This window comes from Melospiza georgiana, chromosome 9 (genome assembly GCF_028018845.1).
Source record: "Melospiza georgiana isolate bMelGeo1 chromosome 9, bMelGeo1.pri, whole genome shotgun sequence".
In the NCBI taxonomy this organism is placed as follows: domain Eukaryota; kingdom Metazoa; phylum Chordata; class Aves; order Passeriformes; family Passerellidae; genus Melospiza; species Melospiza georgiana.
In genome coordinates this window covers 7,756,928-7,782,141 of record NC_080438.1, presented here as the reverse complement: position 1 = coordinate 7,782,141, position 25,214 = coordinate 7,756,928, and the positions used below count along the sequence as shown (strand labels likewise).

Below are 25,214 nucleotides of genomic sequence, written 5' to 3'. Positions count from 1 at the left end.
TGTTGGTTTGATAGAGAGGAGAATATGGGAGGATTTCTTTTTCTTTATTTTATCACTTATCCAACTACAGACAAGGAGGAGGCAGCTGACCAAGAACAAGTTTGTGTAGCATATACAAGATTCATTTTGACATGAGAAATCAATGTTAAAATCAACTCATTTGAAGTCTTGATTATTATTCTTGACTATTATTTTTTAGATTTTCTTTTAAGACTTTGGGTGTGTAAAATGGAATAAGTTCTCTGCATAAGAATCCCTGTGCATCTGTTCTTATTACTTCTTAGAAAATGATACTCAAGGACTGTGCAAAGTTAATTGTAGTTAATTAGTTTGTGTAAATGAAATTTTAGGGCTAAGTTTCTTAGCTAATATAAAATATTTTGTCCATATCAGCCTTATAAAAATTAAAGCAGCTGTTATTGAATTAAATAATTGTAATTTGGATTAAATTATTACAATTAAATAATTGTAATTTATTTTGGAAAATCCATGCACTGTGGACTTTGATTATTTTTCTTTCCACAGAAAGGAGAGGTAATCCTTCCCAGCAACGTGAGGTTCTCGGCAGGGTCAGATGGAAGCCTGTATGTGGTGTTCCCAGGGGGAGAGGAGAGCGGGGAATACGTGTGCACTGCCACCAATGCTGCTGGCTATGCCACCAGGAAGGTGCAGCTGACTGTCTATGGTGGGTGTCACCTCAGCTCAGCTGCAGTACCCCTGCCACCCATCCAGTGCATTGGGAGATAGGCACATTGACAGCACATGGGATGGGAACTCTTCTCTAGTTAGTGCTTCTGGATCCCCAAGCCAGGCTGTTTTATACATGACTGATCCCAAAAGGCGTGTCCCTCAGCCAGTATAATTCTCTTAAAGCCTCCTTATCCCTCTCACCTCAAGTTCACAGACCTTGGGCTGAGCATAATTTCTGCTTTATGGAAGTGGATAGGAAGCATCTGTACAGGAGTAGAATTTCCTGCTGGGAGAGGAATGAAGATCCCTTAATCCCACCAGTCTCAAGCCTTCCTGTCATTATCAATCCAATGTTATTAGAATTTGGTTCAGGTGTAGGTGTGGTTTGCAAGGCTTTTATTGCTTGAAGTTACTGGGGCTGTTGTGTAACAGTCAGGGAGTGATTGCTAACTACCTATGCAATACAGAGCTCAGCAGATGCAAGAATTACAGCCATTTGTTGTGTCCATCTTTTTGAATGGATAGTCCAAACTTTCTGGTATTTGTGGTGTTCCATGTGGGCATCAGCCTGTGTCTGAGCTACAGGCACTGTACATCAGCATTGCAGGGATTTATCTCTACTCCAGACAGGTCATTAAAACAGGATTGTAATGTTTTATACCTGATAAAAAAAGAGATGTTGTATGGTGTTACATTTGTACAAATATGTATATTCATTGCAGCTTCTTTATGTGTTCCATGTTACAGTGAAACCCAGAGTGTCCAGGCCTGGAGACCAGCAAGGAAATGCACATGATAAACCCATAGAGGTCTCAGTAATTGCAGGGGAAGATGTCACACTTCCATGTGAAGTGAGGAGCTTGCCACCCCCCCTAATTACCTGGGCCAAAGAAATGCAGCTCATATCTCCATTCTCTCCAAGGTAACAGTGTTTGATATAAAACTAAAGAAAACTGAAATTGCCTCTAAACTGTCAGGATTTTGGAAGGCTGTGTGATTTCTGACTGCCACAGGATTGCTCAGAAGGTGTTACTCTGTTACTTTGTCCTGCCTGACCTCTCGTACTGGGTCTTGAAACTCTTGCCCAAGCCTGCTAAGCCTGTGCATGATTTCACAGCTCCCATTCCAGCTTGTGCTTATATCCAATCTCAGGGGGCCAGGAGGAAAGAGATCCTGGGCATTTGTGCTGTGGTGGTGCCCAGAGACCCACATCATCTGTGCATGATTGTAATTGTCTAAAAACTGTGTTTCTTTTCTTATGTACTTCACATTTATGTCAGGGGAGCACTGTCTGTGATTTATGTGAAGCCTGGGCTGCCAGTAGGATACAGATGATGATGATGATAAGTGTTTGGGTGTGCTGACAAGGGCATGTTGTGTACTGTGTTTTGGATCCAAAAACTAACCAGAGATTCTTGAACATGTGAAAGCACAGTTAAATACTTGTAAAATGTTGAGCTGACAGCCTTAGAGAATGAAGAGCGGGGGACTGTGTTGGACAGTGTTATTATTTAATGTTGCACAGAGTGAGAGGGAGATGAGCTGGTGGCTATTCCCTGGACACTCCCCATTGGAGTGCCAGGTAGTGTCACCAGCTGTGCTGCTGCTTTCTGCTCCTCAGGGTCCCTCAGAAGGGCCAGGCACCAGCTGTGTCCATAAAACAGGGAATGACAAGGCTGGCCAGAGACACACTGTGCTTGCTGGTGTCTCCCAGTGATCCCATGGATGGAATCAGCCAGTGTCTGAGCTAAGGAGTTGTACTGGAGATCCTCTTTGCCTTGTGGCCAAACCTGCACCTTGGAGTCATTCCAGGGAGCTTGTGACAGCCTCAGCAGATCTTTTTGCCACTGTATCTGCTGAAGGAGGCTCATGTGCAGGGATTTGGCTTGTTGTCAGTAATCCATGAGGGATTTTCTGCTGTGTCCTGTGAGCATGTTGCATGCACTAACAAATCTGCATTCTTCATCTCTTACTTGTCCTCGTTTTACCTCAGGAGATGCTGATAAATTAGGGTACTTGCTCATGGCTGTTGTGGTGAGATCCAAGTTGTCCAGAGGAACAGAAGTCCAGCTCAGCCCATTCCATAAAATTGTTTACAGATGTCAGCAAAAGTTACAGATTAGTCCAAACAGAACTGTTTGAGACCACCCAAAGATCTCGTTAGAAATGTGAACAGTAAACAAAGGGAGAGGGAAATCAGATATGAAGGAACTTATATCAGAAAGCAAATGTAATTACTGGACAAAATCAAGGAGGAGAAGTTGCCTCAGAAATTTGTCTTTTGGGCTTACAATAAAAGTGCGAAAAAGTTTGGAAAGATGCAGCAGAGGAGGAATTGTAGAATCAGACAGATTTTACATTGGAGAAAATACATTTCACTTTCATTCTTCTCTCCAGCCTTGCAATCCCCAAATTCACCATTTATGTCCTTGTGATAACATTGTCCTAATTAGTGCCAATTCTGGAGTGGCAGGCTTGAATTTCTTCTCATCAGTCCTTAGCTGTAATTTTTCTTTCCTCCTCACTTATTTTCCCTGTCTCTATTACCTTTGACTCTTACAGAAGCTTTTGGCTTAGCTGGCCAAAGTAGCTTCTGGTGTTACAGATCTGTGACCAGAACTGTGGGAGAACTTAATGCTGTGCAGTGAATTATTTACTGGGCAATAATGGCAATTCCTATAAACAACAGAACTAGCAGTTTTGAAACAAAATCCTGTCTTCCATCTTGAATCAATGTAACATCACTTTTTTGCCAGCATGAAGCACTAATAAAAGTTTTAACTTTCTGACCCTGTTGACCTGAGCTGAGCAAAAAATTTTAACAAGAGGGTGAAGAGCTCAAGTTCTTGACCTCTGTCACATTTTAATAAGTCATATAAATAGCTAGAACCAAATTGTGTAATTTGGATCTTAAATTTTAGATATTTGCTGTGTATTCTGAATATGGGGGCTCCATAAAGAGTTAGAAAGAAAAGGAGTAAATATAAGTCATAGTTGTGTAATATGGTAAGAGTGGTGTTATTTTAGCTCATAGCAAACATTAGCAGTGTGCAAGGAGAGGTCATTCACCTTTCCATACATATTTATACAGTTTATCTGCTTCTTCTTTTTCCAGACACACTTTCCTCCCCTCAGGGTCCATGAAGATCAGCGAGACCCAAGTCTCAGACAGTGGAATGTATGTTTGTGTCGCCACAAACATTGCTGGGAACGTGACTCAGTCAGTGAAGCTCAGTGTACATGGTGAGTTGGAACTCCAGGGTTCATCATCTGCAAGTTTCCACATGGAACTGAGCATCTTTAAGAGGTTTTCAAAGTTTTTTCCTAATTGACATTAAATCCTCTCAGCTGTTGTTCTTTCAGGTTGTATTATCTTCATATGTGAGTTAGTGATTTTGTGGAAAGTAAATATTGTATAAACACTCACAAATACATAGATATGTGTAAAAGGGTCCAGTGGCTCCAGCCAGGACCTGTGTCCCTCTCTCTTTCCTTACTTTTATCTGATATTGCTCCTTTGTCTCTCTCCTGCTCTTCCCACACCGGGGCCCAACCACTGTCTCTTAAACACTCACACAATGTCAAGTCTGAAAAAATGTCACTTGTTATTGTTTCAGGCATTTTTTAAAAAGTCTTTATATTGCCAATGATCCTTAGGACAAAAAAATATTGTGGCAAAAGACTTAGGATGAATTGATATTATTCTGTAGGACCGGCAAAATCACTTCCAGTCGTATTTTGTCTCCCTTGTCTGAACTTGTGTTTGGAAACATACAAAGATCAGGGATTAGGGAAAGGAAATTAAAATTCCAAAAGGAAAATGTGATTAACTCTATCATAAAAGCTTTTGAATTGTTTTGTGTTACGAAGAGCCAGTACCCACAGCTCTTCCAGTGTGCTCAGAATATTGCAATGCGCATGGGAGTTGTGCAGTGTGGTTTGTTCAAATAAATTCAGCACCAGGGTGTCTCCCGTCCTGTTCTGTGCAGAGAACATGCAGGGCTGCTCTTGTAGTCACCTGAGGGCATTTGATTTCAGTAAATAAGGAACATTTTGTAAAATGGTAAAAATAGAAAAGAATTTCATAGGATCATAAAATGATTTGAGTTGAAAGAGACTTTTAAAAGGACATCCAGTGCCACCCCTGCCATGGGCAGGGACACCTTCCACTATCCCAGGGTGCTCCAAGCCCTGTCCAGCCTGGCTTTGGACCCTTCCAGGGATCCAGGGGCAGCCACAGCTTCTCTGGGCACCCTATGCAAATGCCTCACTATCCTCACCATAAAAAAATTATTTCTTATACCTGGTCTGAATCTCCCCTCTCTGAGTTTAAAATTAGAGTTCCTCCTTGTCCTGTCCCTCCATCCCTTGTCCCCAGTCCACCTCTGGCTCTCCTGGAGCCCCCTTAGGCACTGGGAGGTGCTCTATGGTCTTCCTGGAACCTTCTCTTCACCAGGCTGAACACTCCCAGCTCTCCCAGCCTGAAGAATGATCCTCTACATTGTTTCTTTAACATTTCTGTGGACTAAACTTGTCTTCCCCAGTTCCTCCAAGGATCCAGCGTGGGCCTCGAGTTCTGAAAGTGCAGGCGGGGCAGCGAGTGGAGCTTCCCTGCAGTGCCCAGGGCGTCCCTGCCCCCTCGGTCTCTTGGTTGAGAGGCACAAGTGCTGTGCCCACAGATGGGGGGAAGTTCCTGCAGAGCCCAGATGGAGCTCTGGCCATCAGCAGTGTCCAGCTCCCTGATGCTGGCATCTACACCTGTGTGGCCACCAACAGTGCTGGCAGTGACACGGCAGAGGTCACAGTACAAGTGCAAGGTACTCCTTTGGGGCCACGCTCCTGCCCTAGCCCAGAGTAGTGTGGGGTTGGGACCTTCCAGGACAGGGCTTTCTCTCACCCACTGTTACGTGATGCAAAAGCCACATCTGGTTTAGATGTTATGTTCTGATGGTAATTGAGGAGAGTTAGAGTGAGCAACTAGTCTTTGGAGAGGTTGCAGAAATAAAAAAAAAGAAGTGTGCACACACTCTCTCTATATTTAAATTAAAAAATGATGTTGAAATGGTAAAGGGTAAGTGGTCAATGTGCCAATTTAAATACGTAGTGCAGCTCCTTACCTGAGGGCTGACAGATGTCAATGGAGCATGACTGACTTAAGCTAAGCAGGAATTGTTTCTTCTTTGCAAAAGTCTAAAGGCAGTGTTTTGATCCCTTTGGATCAGAGATGCTGAGAAATGCTTCCTACAGGCAACAAAGAACTCTCAGTAACTTTAATTATAAAGAACATGCTTCATATAGTCTCAGTCTGCACAAGAGTTTAAAATGAGACTTGAGAACAAAGGATGGCAGTAGCACTAAAATATGTGGTGTGGGGAAAAAAACAGTTAAAATAATATTTTTGAGATAATGCAGAAACGTTGCCTTCAAAATAAATTTAGCAAGATTTAAAGAGAACTATTTTCTGTCAAGTTTGAAAGCCTCTTTGTCCTGCTTACTTCCTAAATATTGCCACTGAAATGGAAACTACTTGTGCAGTACCCATTCCAGTCAATGTAGAGAGGGTTATTGGAATGACCTCATGCGAATGAGAGAGACTTAGTGTTATGAATTGTCAAACTGTATTTTTCTATTTGGAGCAGAGATCAAGCAGGTTTTTTTGTCCAATTTTCTTTCAGAGCCTCCCACTATTGAGGACCTGGACCCTCCATTCAACAGCCCTTTCCAAGAAAGAGTGGCCAACCAGCACATTGCATTCCCATGCCCTGCAAAAGGTGAGTGTCTTGGTGACAAAATGATCTTTATCTGCTGACCATTGCACATTACAACGCTGCTGTAAAAATGTCCAATCCACACTGTATTTTCCATGTATGCTTTATATGGAAAAATTCAAACTAACAGTGATTTAAATCACCACTGTGTGTGGAAGTCCTGTGGAAAGTCATTGCTAGCCAACAAGGATTTTACAGTGTTTAGGATGAAGATTTTTAAAGTTAAAATCATCCTGTAACAGCTGGAGCTTCCTCTTGGAAGCTGCTGGCCTCCCTGTGTGTTGTCCTTCCAGCAAGCAGCAGGAGTTGTTTGAATCAATCTTGTTCTGAGCTGAGGGAAGCATTTGTGGCCGTTTCCCCTTCTCCTTGCAGGTACTCCCAAGCCTGCCATCAAGTGGCTGCGGAACGGGCGGGAGCTGAGCGGGGCTGAGCCGGGGCTCTCGGTGCTGGAGGATGGGACCCTGCTGGTCATAGCTGCCCTCACACCCTCAGACAGTGGGGACTATGTCTGCGTGGCAGCCAACGAGGCTGGGAGCACACAGAGGAGATACAGCCTGAAAGTCCATGGTAAATAATACATACAGCCCATGGGGAGCTGCCTTGGGGAAAGGATCTTCTGTTTTCTTCTTGCAAATTTCATGGCCCAAATCTGCCCTTGTTGTGTTAAATTATAACATCTGAGTACTTCCTATTTTTCCGAGTTTTTTATACTCTCTGTAGTTTTTCTTTTCCCTGTTTTTTCTGTTCACTGTGACTTTATGCTCAAGCCATCCTTGTTTTGCTCAAGGATCTTATTTGATAGAAACTCCAGTTTTACTTGAAAATTTTAATGTGAATAACAAATGAAGCTTTGTGCCATAGAAGTTACAGATTGAGGGCTAGATCTGCATTTCAAATGAGAGAAGAGTTATCAGAGTGAGCACAGACTAGGAGATTTTCTATTTGCTGATATTCTTCCTCTTCCAGAATCCTAGTTAGTAAATAGAAACCCTACAAACTACTTTTATTCCAGACTTGTTCGCTTCCCATGACAGTAAGTTCTAGAGCCTGAGAAGGGTTATATCCTTGTTTTGAGGAGGGCAGGAATTCCATCTCCTCAGTGGGGTTGGAGCTTTCTAATCCACAATTTAAGGCCATTCTCTCTGCATTCATAGTGGGACAAATGATAGATGGGGTTCTTGGGCATGACTGGACCAGTGAAGAGGAAGGATGGCTCTGGAATAGGCTTCCTTCATATGCAAACAAATAACACTAGATTTCAAAATTAAATTACAGATTAATTTTAAGATTATTCTCTTAAAACGTTGATGGTGCATATATTTGAGTGAATTTCCCTGGGAGTCTGTTATTGAGCAAGAGAAGACTGTTTTTGGCAAAGAGAAGAAAGGATGCAGGGAGATATGTCCAGAGCCTAAAGACAAATAGAAATGTTGGGAAGAGAATGAGGAGGGTTAGAGAAATTTTGATTTGTAGTAGTCCTTGACTGGGACGGAAAGGAAGAAAGGAGAAAGCACTGTAATAGGAAGACTTAAGTCATAACGTTGAGCTTTCTTGCAGTTCCTCCTGAAATTAGAGATCAAGATAAGGTCACAAATACATCTGTGGTTGTTCATCATGCTGTAAGTCTCTTCTGTGAAGTAACTGGTAACCCCTCTCCAGTCATCTCCTGGTATAAGGATGATATCCAGGTATGTTGGATTAATCTAACTGTGGACTTTGGATGGCTTGGTATGAGAATTCATTCAGAATACATACAGGTAAATGCCTTTATGTAAATTTAAGTGCTCTAAGAACACCCCCACAAAAAGGCAGCTAAATACGACTCATCCATTAATTCTGTAAGTCAAATGTAAACTCTTTATTTTCAATATTCCCTTAGGAATTGACCTTGGCAATCCCCCAGTATTGTAGATTCTAATCCATGCAGAGGGGACCAATATTGCCATTTTTTTCATTCTGTAGGTGGAGAAATAAAAACTTTTGGAGGTGAATTGAATTCCTCAGGATTATCCTTGAGTCCACTGTTTCCACTTGTAGCTGATAAGTCGCAGCTTTAGATGAGGAGAGGTCCCTTTATGCACTCCTGGGACTGCCCATTGCTGCTGTTTGGAGTTTCCCACTCCCTGTCCTAGGCTGAGCTATAAACCATATTGAATACATTGCAGCAGGGCAGGAGATTAGTGCTGAAACTGAAAGGGGAAACAGATTATCCTTCCACTAAAACTACCATTTTCTTATAAAAATCCAGCTGTGATACTTGGCTGCTGTAGCTTGGATCACATAAGGCTAATGTCTCGGGTTCCTCTAAGGTTGTGGAAAGCAGTGCTCTCCAGATTTTGCACAATGGGAAGATATTGAAGCTCCTGAAAGCTACTACTGAGGACGCAGGACAGTATTCATGCAAAGCCATAAACGTAGCAGGAAGTTCTGAGAAGCTGTTTAACCTCCATATACTTGGTTAGTTCCATGGCTTTGGGGTTGGGTTTTGTTTGGTTTGGGTTTTAGTTGGTGATTGGAAAAACAGTTGATATTTAAGAAGCCAATAAATTTTAACTCATTATAAATAGCTTCTTCTACTCACTGCCCTTGAATTATTGGCTGCTGACGCACTGAGTGCTTAAACTTTGCCATTCTTGAAGCAACACAGACAAAATATTGCTTTTGATTTCTGGGCTTTGGTGCTTTGTTTTGTATTTGGGATGTGTAGTGTGATGTAGGGGTGTTCCCTGGTACAGTTCACCAGTGCAGGTGTGGAAGTGCTTGTCACAATAGACACGCTGTTGTGGTCTGCAGAATTCCCTCTGCAGTGAACACTGAAGGTGTTTCAAGGGAATAGTAAGATCCAGCTTCATTCCCTTCAGTCACAGGGCACAGGTTCCCAGGCTAAATACCAGTCCTTCCTTAATGTTTGTCTTTTTAAAGTTCCACCGAGCATAATAGGTGCTGATAGCCCTGGTGAAGTGGCAGTCATCCTCAACCAGGAAATCCGTCTGGAATGCAGAGCCAAAGGCTTCCCTGATCCTGACATTCACTGGTTCAAGGATGGCAAGTGAGTATATGGCAGCTTTTGTGGTTTGTGCCAGGCTCTTCCTCCCCTAGAGCAGAGAGGAAGGAGGTGCAACTTAGCGTCACAGAATTTGGGATGGTGTGAGGTGGTAAATTCTTTAATCAGAACTTAACACCCCACTTTCCTTTCTGAACTCACCCATTATTGGCACTGGCAGAGCAGATTTTGGGTTTTTGGAGAGGGATGATGGTTGAAGCAAGATAAGCAGAACCATTTCTGAGTTTTTTCTGTGGGCTATTCTACCTGGATTATTTTTCACATATTATTAGTTAAAATGCAGTTGTTTAGCTGAGATGGTTTTTTTTCAGTGGTAGATAGAACTCAGATGTTTTGCTGGCTAGTGCCTTGTGCAGTTCTGCATATATACATTAAAGGTCTGAAAGGTTATATGTACATATATATGTTTGAAAACATTTATAGCCTGCATGTTTCCAATTCTTCATCTCATCTTCCAGGAAAGCACAGCAGAAGAATTCTTAAACATTAGCTTAAAACCCAGCTGGGCTGGGTTTTTTTGGTGTTTAGCAATGTGGTTCGGTATAGGCATTGCTCAGGACTCACAGATAACTCTGCTGTGACAGTTCCTTTCCCTTTGCTGTGGAGGATATGTTGTTCCTGTGTAGTAGTTGACATTTTGTTATCAGCAAAGACCTGGCATGACTAAATATATTAGGAAAAGGAGCTGAGATCAGGTGTGCTGTTCTGACTCTGGAGCTGGCATCCTGGAGGTCTAAGAAAGCACTTTTTGTGGTTTGGTTTGTTTTAGAAGTTAGGAGTAGAGTTAATCATAATAGCTTGTCACTGCATGTTGGTTCTTGTGGTTGAAGCTGTTAATTTAGTGCTAAATGACACTCTGGAATAGTACAATTATTGCAACCAAAGGACCTCTTCTTATTATTGTCAGTTTAAATCAGTGCTGAAAGGGTGAGGGCAGAATTATGTGAGGCAAAATGGTCTCTGTTTCAGACCCTTGTTTTTGGGTGATCCCAACGTTGAGCTCCTGGACAGGGACCAAGTTCTCCAGATCAAGAGTGCTCGCAGGGTTGACAAGGGTCGCTACCAGTGCAGTGCCACCAACACAGCTGGCAAACAAGTGAAGGAGGTCAGGCTCGTTGTCCATGGTAAGTTAATGGAATGCCTGATCCCAGAAGATCCTCTTGTTCTACTCTTAAGGTTTCTTTTTGAATGGAGATACTCAGGCAAATGCAAATTAAGTCTCACAAAATTTGTGTGTAAATTTAATTTAATAATCATGTGTTCCCAAAACGACCTTTTTAAGTGTTTTTATGTATGAAATTAAGTATGGATGTAGTCTTTGCATGCTTGGAAAAACACCTTGAAATGTTGCTTATATGCTTCTTTTTCTAATTAGTGAAAGCAAAAAATCTTGAAGGGTGTTCTGCTGTTAGTTTCAACTGAATTTTTATTATCACATTGTCTTCATTGTTTTGATCTGTCTTAGGGAGGATAAAATTAAGATTTTGATTTTAATACACATTTGGTCTTATTTTTCTTAACCTGGTGCCAGGAAACACCCTGTACTTCATGGGGACTCAGAAATTCTTGTACCTGGAGTATGAATGATAGGGATTTGAGTCTGTTAGCTCTCGAGTCCTCCCTTGCTATGGATTTGTTCCTGAGTGTTGTGTGTGATTCTGTGAACCTAATGTGCATTATTTCCCTCATCTGGGACATTTGTAAAGCACAGAGCACCCATAGGCACAGGAATGTGGCTGCACACCAGTCTTGGTGAGACCCTTTTCTATCGGGAACAAAGAGAATGCTGGAAGGACTTGCAGGGTGTTATGGCCGAGCTGAGATTAGAGGAATAAAACAGCTTCCCCCACTTCCCCACAGATAAAATCCTTGCAGATGAGTAGATTTATTTCAGGTTCTTCAGGAAAGATGAATTTGTGACAGAAGAATGGAACTTGTCTTTACTTTTGTATTTCTCATTAGTCCTGGCTAGACAAACAGAAGCGCACAGAGTAATTGAGGAACCTCAGTGCTAATTCTTGCTAGTTCTTACTTTGTTTTAGCTGTTTAGTCCTGCTTTTGGCTTTGATATTTTCCCAAAACACCATATTAAAACCATTCCTCATCTCTGATAGAGAAATGCAGTTGCCTTTGAGCTGGGTGCGTTTCAGCATATTCAGTGGATTTGGGGTTTTTGATACAAAACATGTTTAATTAGTAAATATTTCATTATGTTTTGGTAGCTGCAGGACCTGTCTCAGGTGGGGATCCATCCATTTACAGACACTTTGCATTTCTGCAGTGGTGTTCTCAATGACCACTGTGGAAGTCAGAGGAATCTGTGGATGTACTGAGCATGTTTGGCAGCAGAGGAGTCAATGTGCCTGCCAGATGTGTCTGGTCCTTTCAGCAGCCATAAATTTAGTCGTTGCCAATTGCACTGTGTTTTTATTGCTTCTATAGAGATTTACGGACTCTTTATATTGGCTGATTTACACAAGAGCTTGTTTGCTAGAAAAATCCAAGTCCTGCTGCCTAGAGAGCAAGGGAAATGACTATGGGCCAAAAAGCTTCAAAAATAGGAACATAAAGCAAGACTATTAAGCTCATACTTAGTCTCAAAGTAACTGACTTCACCCTCAAAAGTTTGGAGCATGGAACAGTTCCCACTGACGTTGTGGAGGCTCTTGGGTGTGTTTGGTATTTTCAATAGCAGGATCCTTGCTGGGAGGATGCACCTCCCAAGGCATCCAAGGATTGCTCTTTCTTTGGAGATGGGGAAGAGGGCTACCCAAGTGCATTGCAGGAGGCACGGAGGCCCAGCTGTCCTAACCTGCCTCATATTGGAGCCTGATGGCCTTTTTTTTGTGTTCTCTTCATGCTTTCTACCCTGTGTGCCTTGAAGGACTGTACAGGTGATAGATGAGCTCTGCTGGGCAAAGAACCAAACAAAGCACAGCAGGAAGCGTTGGAAGGCTGATGAAGATATTTTATTCTTACAGCATTCTAATGTTTTGTTTAAATCTGCACATAGTTTGTACTCTAAGGCTTTAATGTTGTTGTTTTTGTCTTTTGAATTAGTCCCCCCCAGTATTAAGGGAGGAAACATTACCACAGAGGTATCTGTGCTCCTCAACAACCTGATAAATCTGGAATGTGAAACCAAGGGAATCCCTGTGCCCACCATCACCTGGTACAAGGATGGGCAGCGTGTGATTTCCAGCCCGCAGGCTCTGTACGTGGACAGAGGGCAGTTCCTGCAGATCCCGCGGGCACAGGTGTCAGACTCTGCCCAGTACTCGTGTCGTGCCAGCAGCACTGCAGGGGCTGCAGAGAAGCTCTTCCACGTGGATGTCTACGGTGAGGGACAGCTCCTGGGCTGCCTTACTGCTCCTGCACAATGGCTGTGGAAGAGATCTCCAGCCTCTGCTGCCTGGCAGTGCCTGTGATTAAATTCTGGCCTCTGTTGGCAGGGCTGTGTAGAGGGAGATTTAGACCTTCTGCTTTATGGGACTCTCTGACAGCTTTTGACTTCATGGAATCCTAAAATGGTGTGGGTTGAAAGGGAGCTTAAACCCATCCAGTCCCACCCTGCCATGAGCAGGGACACCTTCCACTGTCCCAGATTTGCTCCAAGCCCCATTCACCTTGGCTTTGGATGCTTCCAGGGATCCAGGCACAGCCACGGCTTCTCTGGGCACCCTGTGCCAGGGCCTCCTCACCCTCCCAGGGAACAATTCCTTCCCCATATCCCATCTAACCCTGCCCTCCCTTCACTGTCCTTGGTACCATGCTTTCTTCTACTCAGCTATTTCTCTTCTGTGTATTTCCATTCTCTATCTCACATCTGCATGCTAAGCAATACTTAGTTGAAAGCACCATTCTGGATGGGATCTTAACTGTACTCCTTTAAGTCCTTCTTGTCTAGTTCCTCCCTCTCAAAGTACTGCATATCCTCTGTTTTATACAGCTGGTCAATTTTGAGCTACATCATCTGACTTCTCCGCTTTGCCTTGCCCCAGCAGCAAATTTTCACATGAAATTGTGCGTGACGTGATGGCAGATGGAGCCAGAGTGGGTGGAACAAAACCATTTTCTCTTAATACATTTTCTGGCTACAGAATTAATGGCTTGCAATATATTTCTTCCTTTCTGCAGTTCCTCCAGTAATTGAGGGCGATGCTGACACAGCCCAGAGCAGGCAGGTGGTTGCTGGGAAGTCCCTGACGTTGGAGTGTAAGGCTGCTGGCAACCCTCCCCCTCTCCTGACCTGGTTAAAAGATGGAGTTCCTGTGAAAGCAAGTGACAAGCTCCGTGTCCTGGCTGGGGGGAAGCAGCTGGAGATCCTGAACACTGTTGAGGCTGACCAGGGCCAGTACTGGTGTGTGGCCACAAGCATAGCTGGAGAACAAGAAATCAAGTATGACGTTGAAATCTTAGGTGTGTGAGCTGCAGATTTATCAGGTTCCCATAAAGCTAAAGTGGAAAAGTTCCATAAAGCCTATGGTTTAATTTCTGTTGGTATTAATATCTTAAGATGAGTTAGTCATACTCTCTATCTAGCTGAGCTAGCACTGCACAAATTTTCTGTCCAGAGCTACAGGACAGTTGAAGACTTGTACTTTCAGGTTAGTTCTTGAAGGACTTTTGTGCATGTGGTAGGTAAATATTCTCAGCAACCTGTAAAATTCTTCTTTCTTGTCTTCAGAGAAGAAAATCACAGAAATTCATTAGAAATATCATTTAGTAGTTGCCTCTGGGAGAGGACTTTTTCTCTGAATTTCTGTTGTGCAAGTTTTGAACCTTATACTGAAAAAAATACTTTTTCTTCTGTATCCCTTGAATCCATTACACAGTCTGTATCTCAGTAGTCCCTTCTGAATGTCTTGAGGTCTTCTCCTGACATGGAAGAGAGCTGCAAAGAGCTGATTTTTAGGTTTTGCTCACTTGAACATAATACTGAATGCAGATGTAGAGCATTTCTTCTGCAGGTAAATGTCACTGGTCTTGATAGTGGAGGAGCTGTGTGCCTGTGCTTCCTTCCCAGATAGGATGAGACAGGGTGTTTGCATCTTTGTTTCTTTGTTTTGCTGATGAAGGGTGCCAAAAGCACACCCCCCCATCCTTTCACAAGGTTCTTCTGACAGAATCTGGAAAACACAACCAAACAAGAAACAGTAAAAAAGTGAGAGCAGTGATTTGAAGCCACAAAATGTCACTGGGCAGATGTTTCACTTCAGAAAGGAACAGTGGTTCATAATGAATCAGTGTGTGTTTAACAGTGCTATTTGAGAGAGACTTGTTTGATATTTCTGATGTGTAAATGTTTCTCTGGATTTTTTTTCTCTTACAGTGCCACCATTTGTGGAAGGTGGGGATGAGCTCTTGGGCTACATTGTGATTCTCCACAGCCCTTTGGAGCTGGATTGTTCAGCAAGGGGGACACCCTCACCAACTATCACGTAAGGGCACTGGTATGACAGTAGCAAAATATAAATAAACCTGCTGGTTGGTTAGGTGAGCTTAATGAGCCACCTCAGTGTTAATCAGTGATGGTTAATGAGTAGAGGACAAACTCCTGGCTCCACTGATAGCACCATCACTTGGCAACATCAGGATTTCATTTTAGAGTAGTGTGGTTTGTTCTGCCAGTATCCATGTCCTGGAGATGAGGATAGAAAACAAGACCAGACAAAACTTTAAGTCCTTTGCTAATGCAACTTAATGTCCCCTTTGTTCTGCCACCCATGATTACTTTTGCTTTGAGAATTCCTCTCTGCCTCTGATAGTATCTGCTGTCCCCTTTCTGGCACTGTTTTTAGTAGCCATTCCCCAATACTCCCTTCTGATAAACCCTTTAATTTATGGCACTCAGACAAGGGGAATACAACCTGACACTTCCAGACTTCCCTAGAAATGCAAACAGAATTACTGAGGCATTCTGTTTAATAGAATTGTGCATATTTTAAGATTGTTGTGATCTTACTTTCAGTGACAGCTGAAATGGAACTTTCTTTTTGGTAGGTGGTTCAAAGATGGTCAGCCACTTGGAGAGGAGGCTGGACACAAGGTCTTGTTAAATGGACAGAAACTTATCATCTCTCAATCTCAAGTGCCAGACAGTGGCCGCTATAAATGCGTGGCTGCCAACAAGGCGGGAGAACATGAAAAGGAATTTGATGTTACAGTTCACGGTAGGTTATACTCAAGGTGGGCAGGAAGCAGCAGGCTGGTTTTGTTTCAAATTGCTGGCAAGAAGGTGCTCAGACTTTTTATAAATGTTTATTTGCATTAGCAAGTTGTAAAACTGGAGAGGAGATTAGATGAAATAGAATCATAGAATGGTTTGAGTTGGACACCAGCCATGGCAGGGACACCTTCCACTAGATCTGGAAGTAGAAGCAAAGCTGCACTTACCTCTGAGATACTGCTTCTGTATATTTAAATGTACATTTTTAAATGAGGCAATGTTTTTTTTTCTGGTGCTTTTTGCAGTTCCTCCAACCATTAAATCAGCTGGGCCTTCCGAGAGAGCAGTTGTGCTCCACAAGCCTGTGACACTGCAGTGCATAGCCAGTGGCATCCCCAGCCCTTCCATAACCTGGTTAAAAGATGGACAGCCAGTAAACACAGCCAGGGGAAATATCAGAGTAAGCATGATTCTTTTATGGGATCCAAACCATGGAATATAATTGCTGTAAGTTATACACATTAGTGTTTCTTTTCCTTTCACTTCTCTCACACTGTAATACAAAAGTGCTCAAGAGCCATCCTGCAGTCAGGGACTTTCTGCCTGATTAGGGTGGTGTCTCAGGTAATAGCAGTGTTCAGTCAACTGAATCTCACTAATCACCTCATATCAGGAGAGTCCATGACTGGAAATTCAGAATCTATCTCCTTCCAGTTCTACTTAGCCCTTCAAGGTCATATGCTTGTCTGCTGATTGTGAGGTGGCTCTAGCCACTCATCCCTGTGAGGTGGGATTAGCTGAGCTGTTCTGTGATCACTGCAGCAGCTACCTGTAATTCCCTTTTCCTGGTGAGATCCTGCCTTTCCATGAAGAGCCCTCCTCAGTGCTCGCATGTTCTGGGGGTGAGTGCTTGCAGTGGCTTTGATTCCCCATGGCTGGAGCAGTTTTTGGTACCTTGCCTGCAGTCTCCTTTGCCTGCCTGCCCCTCACCAGCCAGGTCTCCTTACACCTCTACAGCTCCTGATGCTGCTGTCCCAGGGACACTGAAATCTCTGACCCAGCAATCCTTGTTCCATGAGCCAGGGTTGGGAGGGGATGAGCCTGGCCATGTCTGCTCACCCCGAGTGGCTGTGCTGGGGGCAGTGGTGTCTCACGGTTCCTCTCTGTGTTTGGGAACAGCTGGAGGCCTCGGGCCGTGTCCTGCAGCTTGGCAAGGCCCTTCCCGGAGATGCCGCCCGCTACACCTGCGTGGCCACCAACGCTGCGGGGGAGGCCCAGCAGCACACCCGGCTCCACGTGCACGGTAACGCGCCCAAACCGGGCTGTCCACGCGGCTCTTGCACCTGGGCTCACCTCGCTCTGGCTTTTCTCCTGCCTCTGCACGTCCACCTCTCCATTCTCTTTCTCTGTCCCACTCCATTAGTAAGGAGTGAGGGCAAAAACTGGCTTTTGTGGAGTTTGACCTCTCTCCTGTAATACCAAAGGACACAGAAATGAATTAACGTCTTTACAGGTACCTCTGCTGCTCAGAGGTATCCCAAAAAGTCAAACACATTTCTACTAACCCGCCCCTCAGAAGGGCACTCTGTGTTTCTGAATCAATTTGTGATACACCACCGCTGTTATTACTAATTTCATCCAAGGTTTTTGTGGATATTGCTATTCCCCGTGACCCTGGGAAATAGGAAATTTTTACAGGAATAACTTTTCTGAGAAAGGAATATTTTCTTGTGCAGGGATTTTTCACCCTGTTTAAGAGGAATTTTCTTTTGCAGCTAAAAACAATAGAAAAAGAATAATGGAAACTTGAGAAGCTGTCGTTTGCATGTGAATTAAATAAATGCTTTCACCATGATTTACATGTATTTGGCTTAGAAGTGGTCACGAAGTGTTGTGCACTGCTGATGTGACCCGGTGCTCAAAGGAGGAGTGGGAATCCTCAGGAGGTGCAGGAATAGACTGTGGCAATATTTTCACAGGGTATGGCATCGTTGACTTTTATTGTCAAACCAAGCCAGTAACTGGAAGGCGTTAAACTGAAGCGAGGAGAGGTTGCAGAGTCTCTGTGGGTGGGACTTAGAAAGAGGATCCACATTCAGACTGTGATAATTGCATCACAACCAACTTCAGTGTCAGTCCCATGCTCATAAAGTGCTCCTTTGCTGTTAGTCTTCATGTTCAAACTCTTACTATCTGGCATTTCTGTCATTTTTCAGATTTTGGAACTTCAGGAAGGTAAAAGCTGTCTACACTACTCAGTTTACTATCACCAGCTGAAGTGAGAGGAGCTTGCCACAGGAAAGAATTGCTGTTCTCTGTTGTGTACCCATTACTTGCAAATCTTTAAGTTCAATTTTTCCTGGATAAAAATGAAAATTAGCAAAAATAATGTTTTATTCCTCTTACCACTAATGAGATCATATAATTAGAGAGTATTCCCATTTCAGAGATGGAATTTCTGGAGAAATTCCTCGGTCACCCAGCAGCTGAAGCTTGTGCAACTCACTGCCCAAAGTTTCTCCAAGGGTAGATGACTTTGATCATATGCTCTGCTAGCTGGGTGGCTGAATTAATGGAAACCTGCTGCTTTTGTCTCTTCCCAGAACCACCCAGTCTGGAAGATGCAGGAAAAATATTAAATGAAACAGTGGTGGTGAATAATCCAATCCATCTTGAATGCAGAGCATCTGGGAACCCTCTGCCAGGTATCCATGTGCACCTTGGGGAACATCTCATCAAGGGTTTCACCTTCATGTGTCTTTGGAAAGTAATGGATATGCTGAATGTGGAGCTAATTGTGTGATTTTAAACCAGCTAGAAACTGTGTGATGGGAAATGTCAATGTATGGGCTGACATGGAGGAAGGATTGAGGAATTCAGTGATCCCCACTGATAAATGAGTGAAAACATATCACAAGGATAATCTATTCCCTTGTGATGCCCTGTCCACAGGCAAGAGCACTATTTGATTTCTACTGAATGAGCTTTAAACACATCCACTTTTATCTCCTGTCAATTCAGTATTTGTTAGTGTAAGGCAGACCTGAAATACTTTATGGGTTGAGTGTGCCTGTCACGTGTGCTCATGTCTAGGATTTCTTTAATGTGTGGGTTTTGTTACCTGGCAAGATATAAAAAGATATATTGTTATGAGAGCAATTTGCTGTATTAATTATTGTAGGGCAAAACAGGGGGAATTGTTAATAAGAGTTTATATCTAATACAGCAAATTATTCTCATGCTGATTATAGCAACGTTTTCAGATGAAAGGTGTTATTGCATTTCAGATATGCATCCAGCTTCTCCTTTTCTGCCTTATTAAGAATTAATTCACAGCAAAGTATTATTTTGTAGAATAATTTATACTTACATTAAAAAATTAAAATATTGAGGAAGTAAAATGTTATAAAAGCATAAGAATTCTATGTCTATTTTATGCGACTTTAATTTTTTTTCCTTTATCCTCCAAATTTTCAGTTATTTTAGTTATCAACAACTAAAACAATGGATTTCAGATAATTTATGCAATAAGAACAGTTTGGTCACCCCTGGTGTGATGCAATGGCACATCCTATTGTCAAGATATAACATGAGTCAGGAAAGTCAGAGCACGGCAGCCCACTGGAAAAGAGAGAAGCTGTGTGCAAGTCTTATCCATCAGTCAGGCCAGAGCACTTAGTGGGTGTGAGTCTTTCCACAAAACCCCCATGTGTATTACAGATAATTCTTCCATGAGCAGTAATTTCATCTGAGTAGTGAAGTAGTGCCAGCAAAGCCTCAATGACCCTTTCTCCTGATGCATGGTGCCATCTTTTGGCTGAGATGCAAAATCTGCAGATTTTCTTGGTTGTCAACTTCCTATAAAATTTTCTTCTGCAGTAACACCAAGTTTTCTGCTCTTTGTGTTCAGTTTTTTGATCTGCCAGTTACCCTTTGATTTGGTTGCTTATGTTTTGATTCTTTGTCCCAGGTAGTTCAGTTTAATGTAGTGACAATTTAAGGTAAAAGGTAAAAAAATTTGATGCATGTTATAGAATCCCCGGATAGATCCTCTATCTATTTCGTATTATATATCTCTATAATATCTAGGGATATTATAGTATCCCTGGATGGTTTGGGTTGGAGAGAACCTGAAAGCTCATCTCCTTCCATCCTCCTGCCATGGGCAGGGACACCTTTTATTTTTGTGTGGTTTTAAACAGCTGCTCTTTCCCTTGGTATAGGATAAGTAAATTTCCTATAATCTACTTTGTGTTATAATTTCTCAATTTCAGAACACTTTTCCATAAATATATGGGGGATGTGGATGATGGTGTCAGATTTGCTGTTAAATTGTGGGGCATAGTCAGCAAATCTTCCTATTTCCTGATTTTCTGTTCCGTTTTGTTATTCTTCATCACGACTAGTGCTGCCATTGACTGTTAAACATTGGTGTGTGTGTGAAATCTGAGGTGGCCAGCGTGACAGCTCTGTGGTGCCACATCTGTCGGGGCTGTCAGTGATTTGTTCCCGTTCCTCCCCTGCAGCCGTGTCGTGGTCCAAGGACGGGCGCGCGCTGGGTGACAGGGGACAGGTGCTGCGCATCGAGGGCGCGCAGGTGGCCGACTCCGGCCTCTACAGGTGCCTGGCTGCCAACGCCGCGGGCACGGCCGAGCTGCTCTACAGCCTCCAGGTCCATGGTGAGTGCACAACCACGGAACTGACACTCCTGGGGCTTGGGGAACGCTTCTGAGAGCATTGAGTCCCAGTGAGCACTGAGCATTGCCCGGTGTGCCAAGGTCACCGCTGATCCATGTCCCCAGGTGCTCCGTCCATGCGGCTTTTAAATCCCGCCACTGCCCTGGGCAGCTTTGCCAGTTGCTGCCTACCCTATCCATGGAGAAACTTGTGCTAATATCCAAATTAACCTACCTACCCCCAACACAACTCGAGGCTATTTCCTCTTGCCCTGTATTGTGACACTTAGGAAGAATGCATGCAGACTCCACCTTTGCTTTCTTCCTTTTCCAGTCTGCTTAACAGATTTGGTGTCTTTCATCACGTGATTACAGAATCTCAGGGTGGTTCTGGTTGAAAGGGACCTTACAGCCCATCCAGTGCCACTTCCTGCCATAGGCAGAGACACCTTCCACTAGCCCAGGTTGCTCCAAGTCCTGTCCAACCTGGCCTGAGACACTTCCAGGGATCCAGGGGCAGCCACAGCTTCTCTGGGAATTCGATTCCAGGGCCCTCTCACAGCCAAGATTTCATTCCCAATATCTCATCTAACCCTGTCCTCTGGCAATGGGAAGTCATTCCCCCTTGTCTTGGCACTCCATGCTCTTCACTCTTCTGTTTTCTAGCTGATACTAGAATAGGTGTTTTGAATGTGGAAAATGTGCCAAGGTAAGGCATTCCTAGGAAGAATGAATTTATGGAAGAGGGATTTTGTTTAAGGGATCACTTGAGCAATTTGGAGGCCTGGGCAGTTGCTGGGATTTGTTGTAGGTGTCTTTGAAGCTCACAGTAGACAAAGGACACAGATCAAATGCTCTTTCATAATCCAAGAGTTTTAAAGAAAAATGTGCTGTGTCCAAGAAGATGAAGTTGAAGTGTGTGGGTGTTTGCTGACATGAGACACCTAAGCAAAAGCCCAGCTGGAGCTTTTGCACTGATTTCAGTGGCTTTTGGATGTGGCCATAATCCAAATTCTTACCTTTGATACATCCATGTGCATGTAGCCGGTTTTCTGTGGGAGTCTTCCATGCAAAAGTGTGGCCCAAATTTGGCACAGTGCCCCCAGCTGACATGCACACACAGTATATAGTTCCTATTAATGTTAATTAATGACTTGGGCAGTGTGTTTCCTTGCATTTAATGACCATCATGGGAAAAACTGATGGCATGAGACAGTCAAAGGCAATTAACCCCACCCAGTGATGAATTCCCAGGAAATCCTTAGAGCTAAGGTCGTTATTCTAGTTAAATGGAAAATAACCCTTGAGTACACATGTGTCTTTTTAGGGATGGCAGAATTTCAGCAAACACATCTAGAATTTTCTAGGCAACTGAAATTTTCTAAGACACAGAGGTTCCACTTCTAGAACAGAGTATATGCAGTTGCAACCACAAGTAATGGCATCAAAGGAACTAATTGCATTTAACTGTCCATGAGCCTGCTTCATTCAGCTGGTGTCCTGCCAGGCTGACAGTAGAGAGGTGCTGGAATTCACCATCCACAGGTTCATCATCCACTGTCCTTAGGGTTTACGAGATTGAGAAGACAAAAGTTAAAGGTTTTGCCCTCTTTACCAGCGGAAGCAATGACTCTTTAATGGAGAGCAGGCTCAAATGCCAAGTACTGAAAGTTGTGCTGCATTTATGGAAAGGCTGCTCTAGATTTCCATGAGCATCTGCCTCTGTCACCTACTGGTCTTATTCACCAGTTTCTGTTGCCAATAGTGTTATCAGGTCTTTCTGGCATTGAAAAACAACGCTTGATACCTTAGGCTTAACACTGAATGGAAACAGGCAGGCTTACTGAAGGAATCTGGTGGAATGCAAGTTTAGTTAGAATTCATATGATTTCATTGTATTCATTTTTTTTCACTTCTTTCTCCCCACTATAGCTTTCTCAGGCATTTGAGAGCAATAGATGCTGTTGTACTGCAATAGGAGGAACTCTGTGGGGAAAAGATGAAAAAATTATAAAATCCTGTACCTTTTTTCTGCCCTTACTGCTATTGCTGAAATATATGTATGAGTAAGGAGAATCACAGAATCGTGGAATGGCTTGGGTTGGAAGGGACCTTAAAACCCATCCAGTTCCACCCCCTGCTATGAGCAGGGACACCTTCCACTATCCCACATTGCTCCAAGCCCTGTCCAGCCTGGCCTTGGACACTTCCAGGGATGGCGCTGCCACAGCTGAGGTACAGGCTCTTGGAGGTTGCTAAATTCATTAATGAATCTTATTTTCAGTGCAGAATTTTCAAGTTTTCTCCGCTCACACAGAGTGATATGTATGAGTAGCTCACACCATTCTCATCTCTTTGCAGGAGTGACTTTAAACATTAAGTTTTTATCTGATACTGACTTTTAAACTTTATCACTAAGTTATTAGTGGTAGTAGCAAATAGAATAGTTTTAATTCTCCTAGTGCATGAAACATCTTCCTTTTTAAATGATTCTTGTCTCCCTTTCTACCAGAGCCCTACAACATTTGCTAGACTGTGTGCCTAGAGTAAGTGCTTTAGATGTTCCATTGCAATGTTTTGTGTCATCAGAGAGGCAGATGTTTTCCAGTCTAATCTGATAAACGTTTCCATATGCTCTGCCAGGGCAGTTCATCACTCTGTGTATGGATTTGCTTTATGTGGTTTATATGGTAAACTCCTTTCTTTAATCCCTACCACTCCTAAAGTCTTTCACAAGGTCTAAATGGAATAGTAGAAGAGTTTGAGGGAATATTTTCTGGCTTTATGGTGTGGTTCCTGGGTTGCACAGCTGTCCTCTGGGCTGTGGGCCCAGTCCCACATACCTTGCTCACAGTAGTTTCACTGCAGTTATCTGCCTGCTCATGCTAGGGAAGAGCAGGATCTGGCACAGAACAAAGACATTACAAGAGTTCAGCAGGAGTAACATGAGAAAAGAGAAATAACATCCAAAACTAGGCAGCCTGTTTCATTTCATTGTGATTAATATGCTTATGTAGCTGTTACAGCCCTTTTTCTATGTATTTTTTTTTTCAGTGCCCCCATCCATCTCTGGCAGCAGTGACATGGTGACAGTAGTGGTCAATAATGCAGTGAGACTGGAGTGTGAAGCCAGAGGCATCCCTGCCCCTATCCTGACATGGCTGAAGGATGGGAGCCCTGTGTCCAGTGTCAGCAATGGCCTCCAGGTACCAGGGACAGATCCTGCTCTATGGTGCTCCCTCTTGTGGGAGAAGGCTTTTAAGTCAGGGCAGTTTAATGGAAGAGAATAAGATGGATAATTTGGAATAATAATAATATAAGGCCTTTTGCTCTGGAGTGATTGGTGTGAATTTAGCTCCAGTACTGTGTGAAGTGGAAGATGGAGATACATTGAAATAAAGTGGTCCTTTCAGCTGATGTCATACTGAGTAAATTTGCATCAAAAAATTTTCCACTTACTGGGCAGAAGAAGAAATTGGACCAGATTCCTCTGCTGAAGAGATCTGGAGAGCTCTTACATACAACAGTTATTCAGAAAAGAAAACCAACCTCTGATGTAAGGAGATACTTCAGAGGTAGAATGAGATGCCGTGATTGGTTTTTGGAAGTTGATTTTATGGTCTGAGAGGGAAGAGGGGGAATTTGTGTTCTGTGGGGAGTGCTCAGGGCACAGACAAAAGGTGTGACAGCATGTTTGTAGCTGGTGGGATGGAGGGGTGTCCAGATACTGCAAAGTCTTGAGAATGCCATGAATTCCTTAGAGACTGGCATGAAGTTAGGATTTTGCTTTTGCAAGTCTGGATTAGAAGCGAACATGGGTGTGCAGGGAGATGGCGGAAGGCAGTGGCAAAACGAGTGTTCCATTTTGCAAGGAGCCCTAGGAGTTCCCCCGGCTGTGTTTGGCACTGGAGTGTGCCTGAAGGTGCTGTGCTCCCGTTGCAGGTCCTGTCGGGGGGCCGGGTGCTGGCACTGCCCAGTGCCCAGCTCAGTGACACGGGGACATACACGTGTGTGGCCGTCAACGCTGCGGGGGAGAGCCAGAGGGACATCGACCTCCACGTGTATGGTGAGTGACAAACGTCTTCCTTTTGGCTCTGACAGCTGCTCTTCAAGCTTTAATGTAACGCACTGGACCCAGACCCTGAGCAGTGGTGAGTAAAAATAGTCTCAGCCTGTAATGGAAGGCCAAGTGAGGAGGAGTGGTTTGTGTATGGAAGTTAAAACATATATGCACATTCACCTTCATTTACTAAAGCATGTAGGTGTGTCCTGTGTATCCTTGAAGAAATGTAACTACAGCAGTGAATTTACAGGTCTAATGCATAAAAGCTCATTTACAAATGAGAAAAGAAAACACATGTTTGTGTAAACCAGATGGATCTGCCAGGTGAGAGATATTCTTGGGCCCAGTGCTTTGTTGTCTTTATGGCACCAGAAGGGAGGTACTGGGAGTTCCTTATCCAGCTCTGCAGTTCCCATGCCATTCCCAAGCCTTGCTCTGCCTGCCTAAATGGAGGGCACTCTTTTAGTGCTAAATAGTGACACTGTGTTGAGTCCAGCCAGTCAGCTCTGTCTCCTTAAAGGAGCAGGAAAGAGGTGTTTTTTAGTTTGTCAGTTTTCCAGATTGTCAGTGAGTTAATTCTGAATTTTTTTGCCTGAACCGATGTAAATTCTCCCTTCTGATTCAGGCAATGGTCTCAGATACCTGGTAGGATTGTTGAGATTATCCTGTGCAGGATTTTGGTGATCCCTGCAGGTCTCTTTCAACTCAGAATATTCTGTGATTCTGTGCTTTCTTGTAACTTGTATGAATTTCATCCTGGGTTTTTTGTAACTTGCATCAGATG

At 43.4% G+C, this 25,214-nt stretch overlaps 1 protein-coding gene across 1 annotated transcript in view; it reads left to right on the top strand.

Annotated features, from left to right (window-relative positions):
* Window positions 1-25,214, top strand: part of HMCN1 (hemicentin 1) — a 163,760-nt gene that overhangs the window by 71,418 nt on the left and 67,128 nt on the right. Inside the window, exons 21-40 of the mRNA XM_058030107.1 lie at window positions 526-685; window positions 1,438-1,612; window positions 3,806-3,933; window positions 5,235-5,507; window positions 6,366-6,461; window positions 6,831-7,025; window positions 8,016-8,146; window positions 8,768-8,915; window positions 9,381-9,507; window positions 10,492-10,646; window positions 12,583-12,861; window positions 13,660-13,941; window positions 14,855-14,963; window positions 15,526-15,695; window positions 15,997-16,151; window positions 16,871-16,994; window positions 18,295-18,396; window positions 20,218-20,370; window positions 23,422-23,573; window positions 24,310-24,433. Coding sequence (XP_057886090.1) covers window positions 526-685; window positions 1,438-1,612; window positions 3,806-3,933; window positions 5,235-5,507; window positions 6,366-6,461; window positions 6,831-7,025; window positions 8,016-8,146; window positions 8,768-8,915; window positions 9,381-9,507; window positions 10,492-10,646; window positions 12,583-12,861; window positions 13,660-13,941; window positions 14,855-14,963; window positions 15,526-15,695; window positions 15,997-16,151; window positions 16,871-16,994; window positions 18,295-18,396; window positions 20,218-20,370; window positions 23,422-23,573; window positions 24,310-24,433 — 3,238 coding nt within the window. The remainder of the gene's footprint in view (window positions 1-525; window positions 686-1,437; window positions 1,613-3,805; window positions 3,934-5,234; window positions 5,508-6,365; window positions 6,462-6,830; window positions 7,026-8,015; window positions 8,147-8,767; window positions 8,916-9,380; window positions 9,508-10,491; window positions 10,647-12,582; window positions 12,862-13,659; window positions 13,942-14,854; window positions 14,964-15,525; window positions 15,696-15,996; window positions 16,152-16,870; window positions 16,995-18,294; window positions 18,397-20,217; window positions 20,371-23,421; window positions 23,574-24,309; window positions 24,434-25,214) is intronic.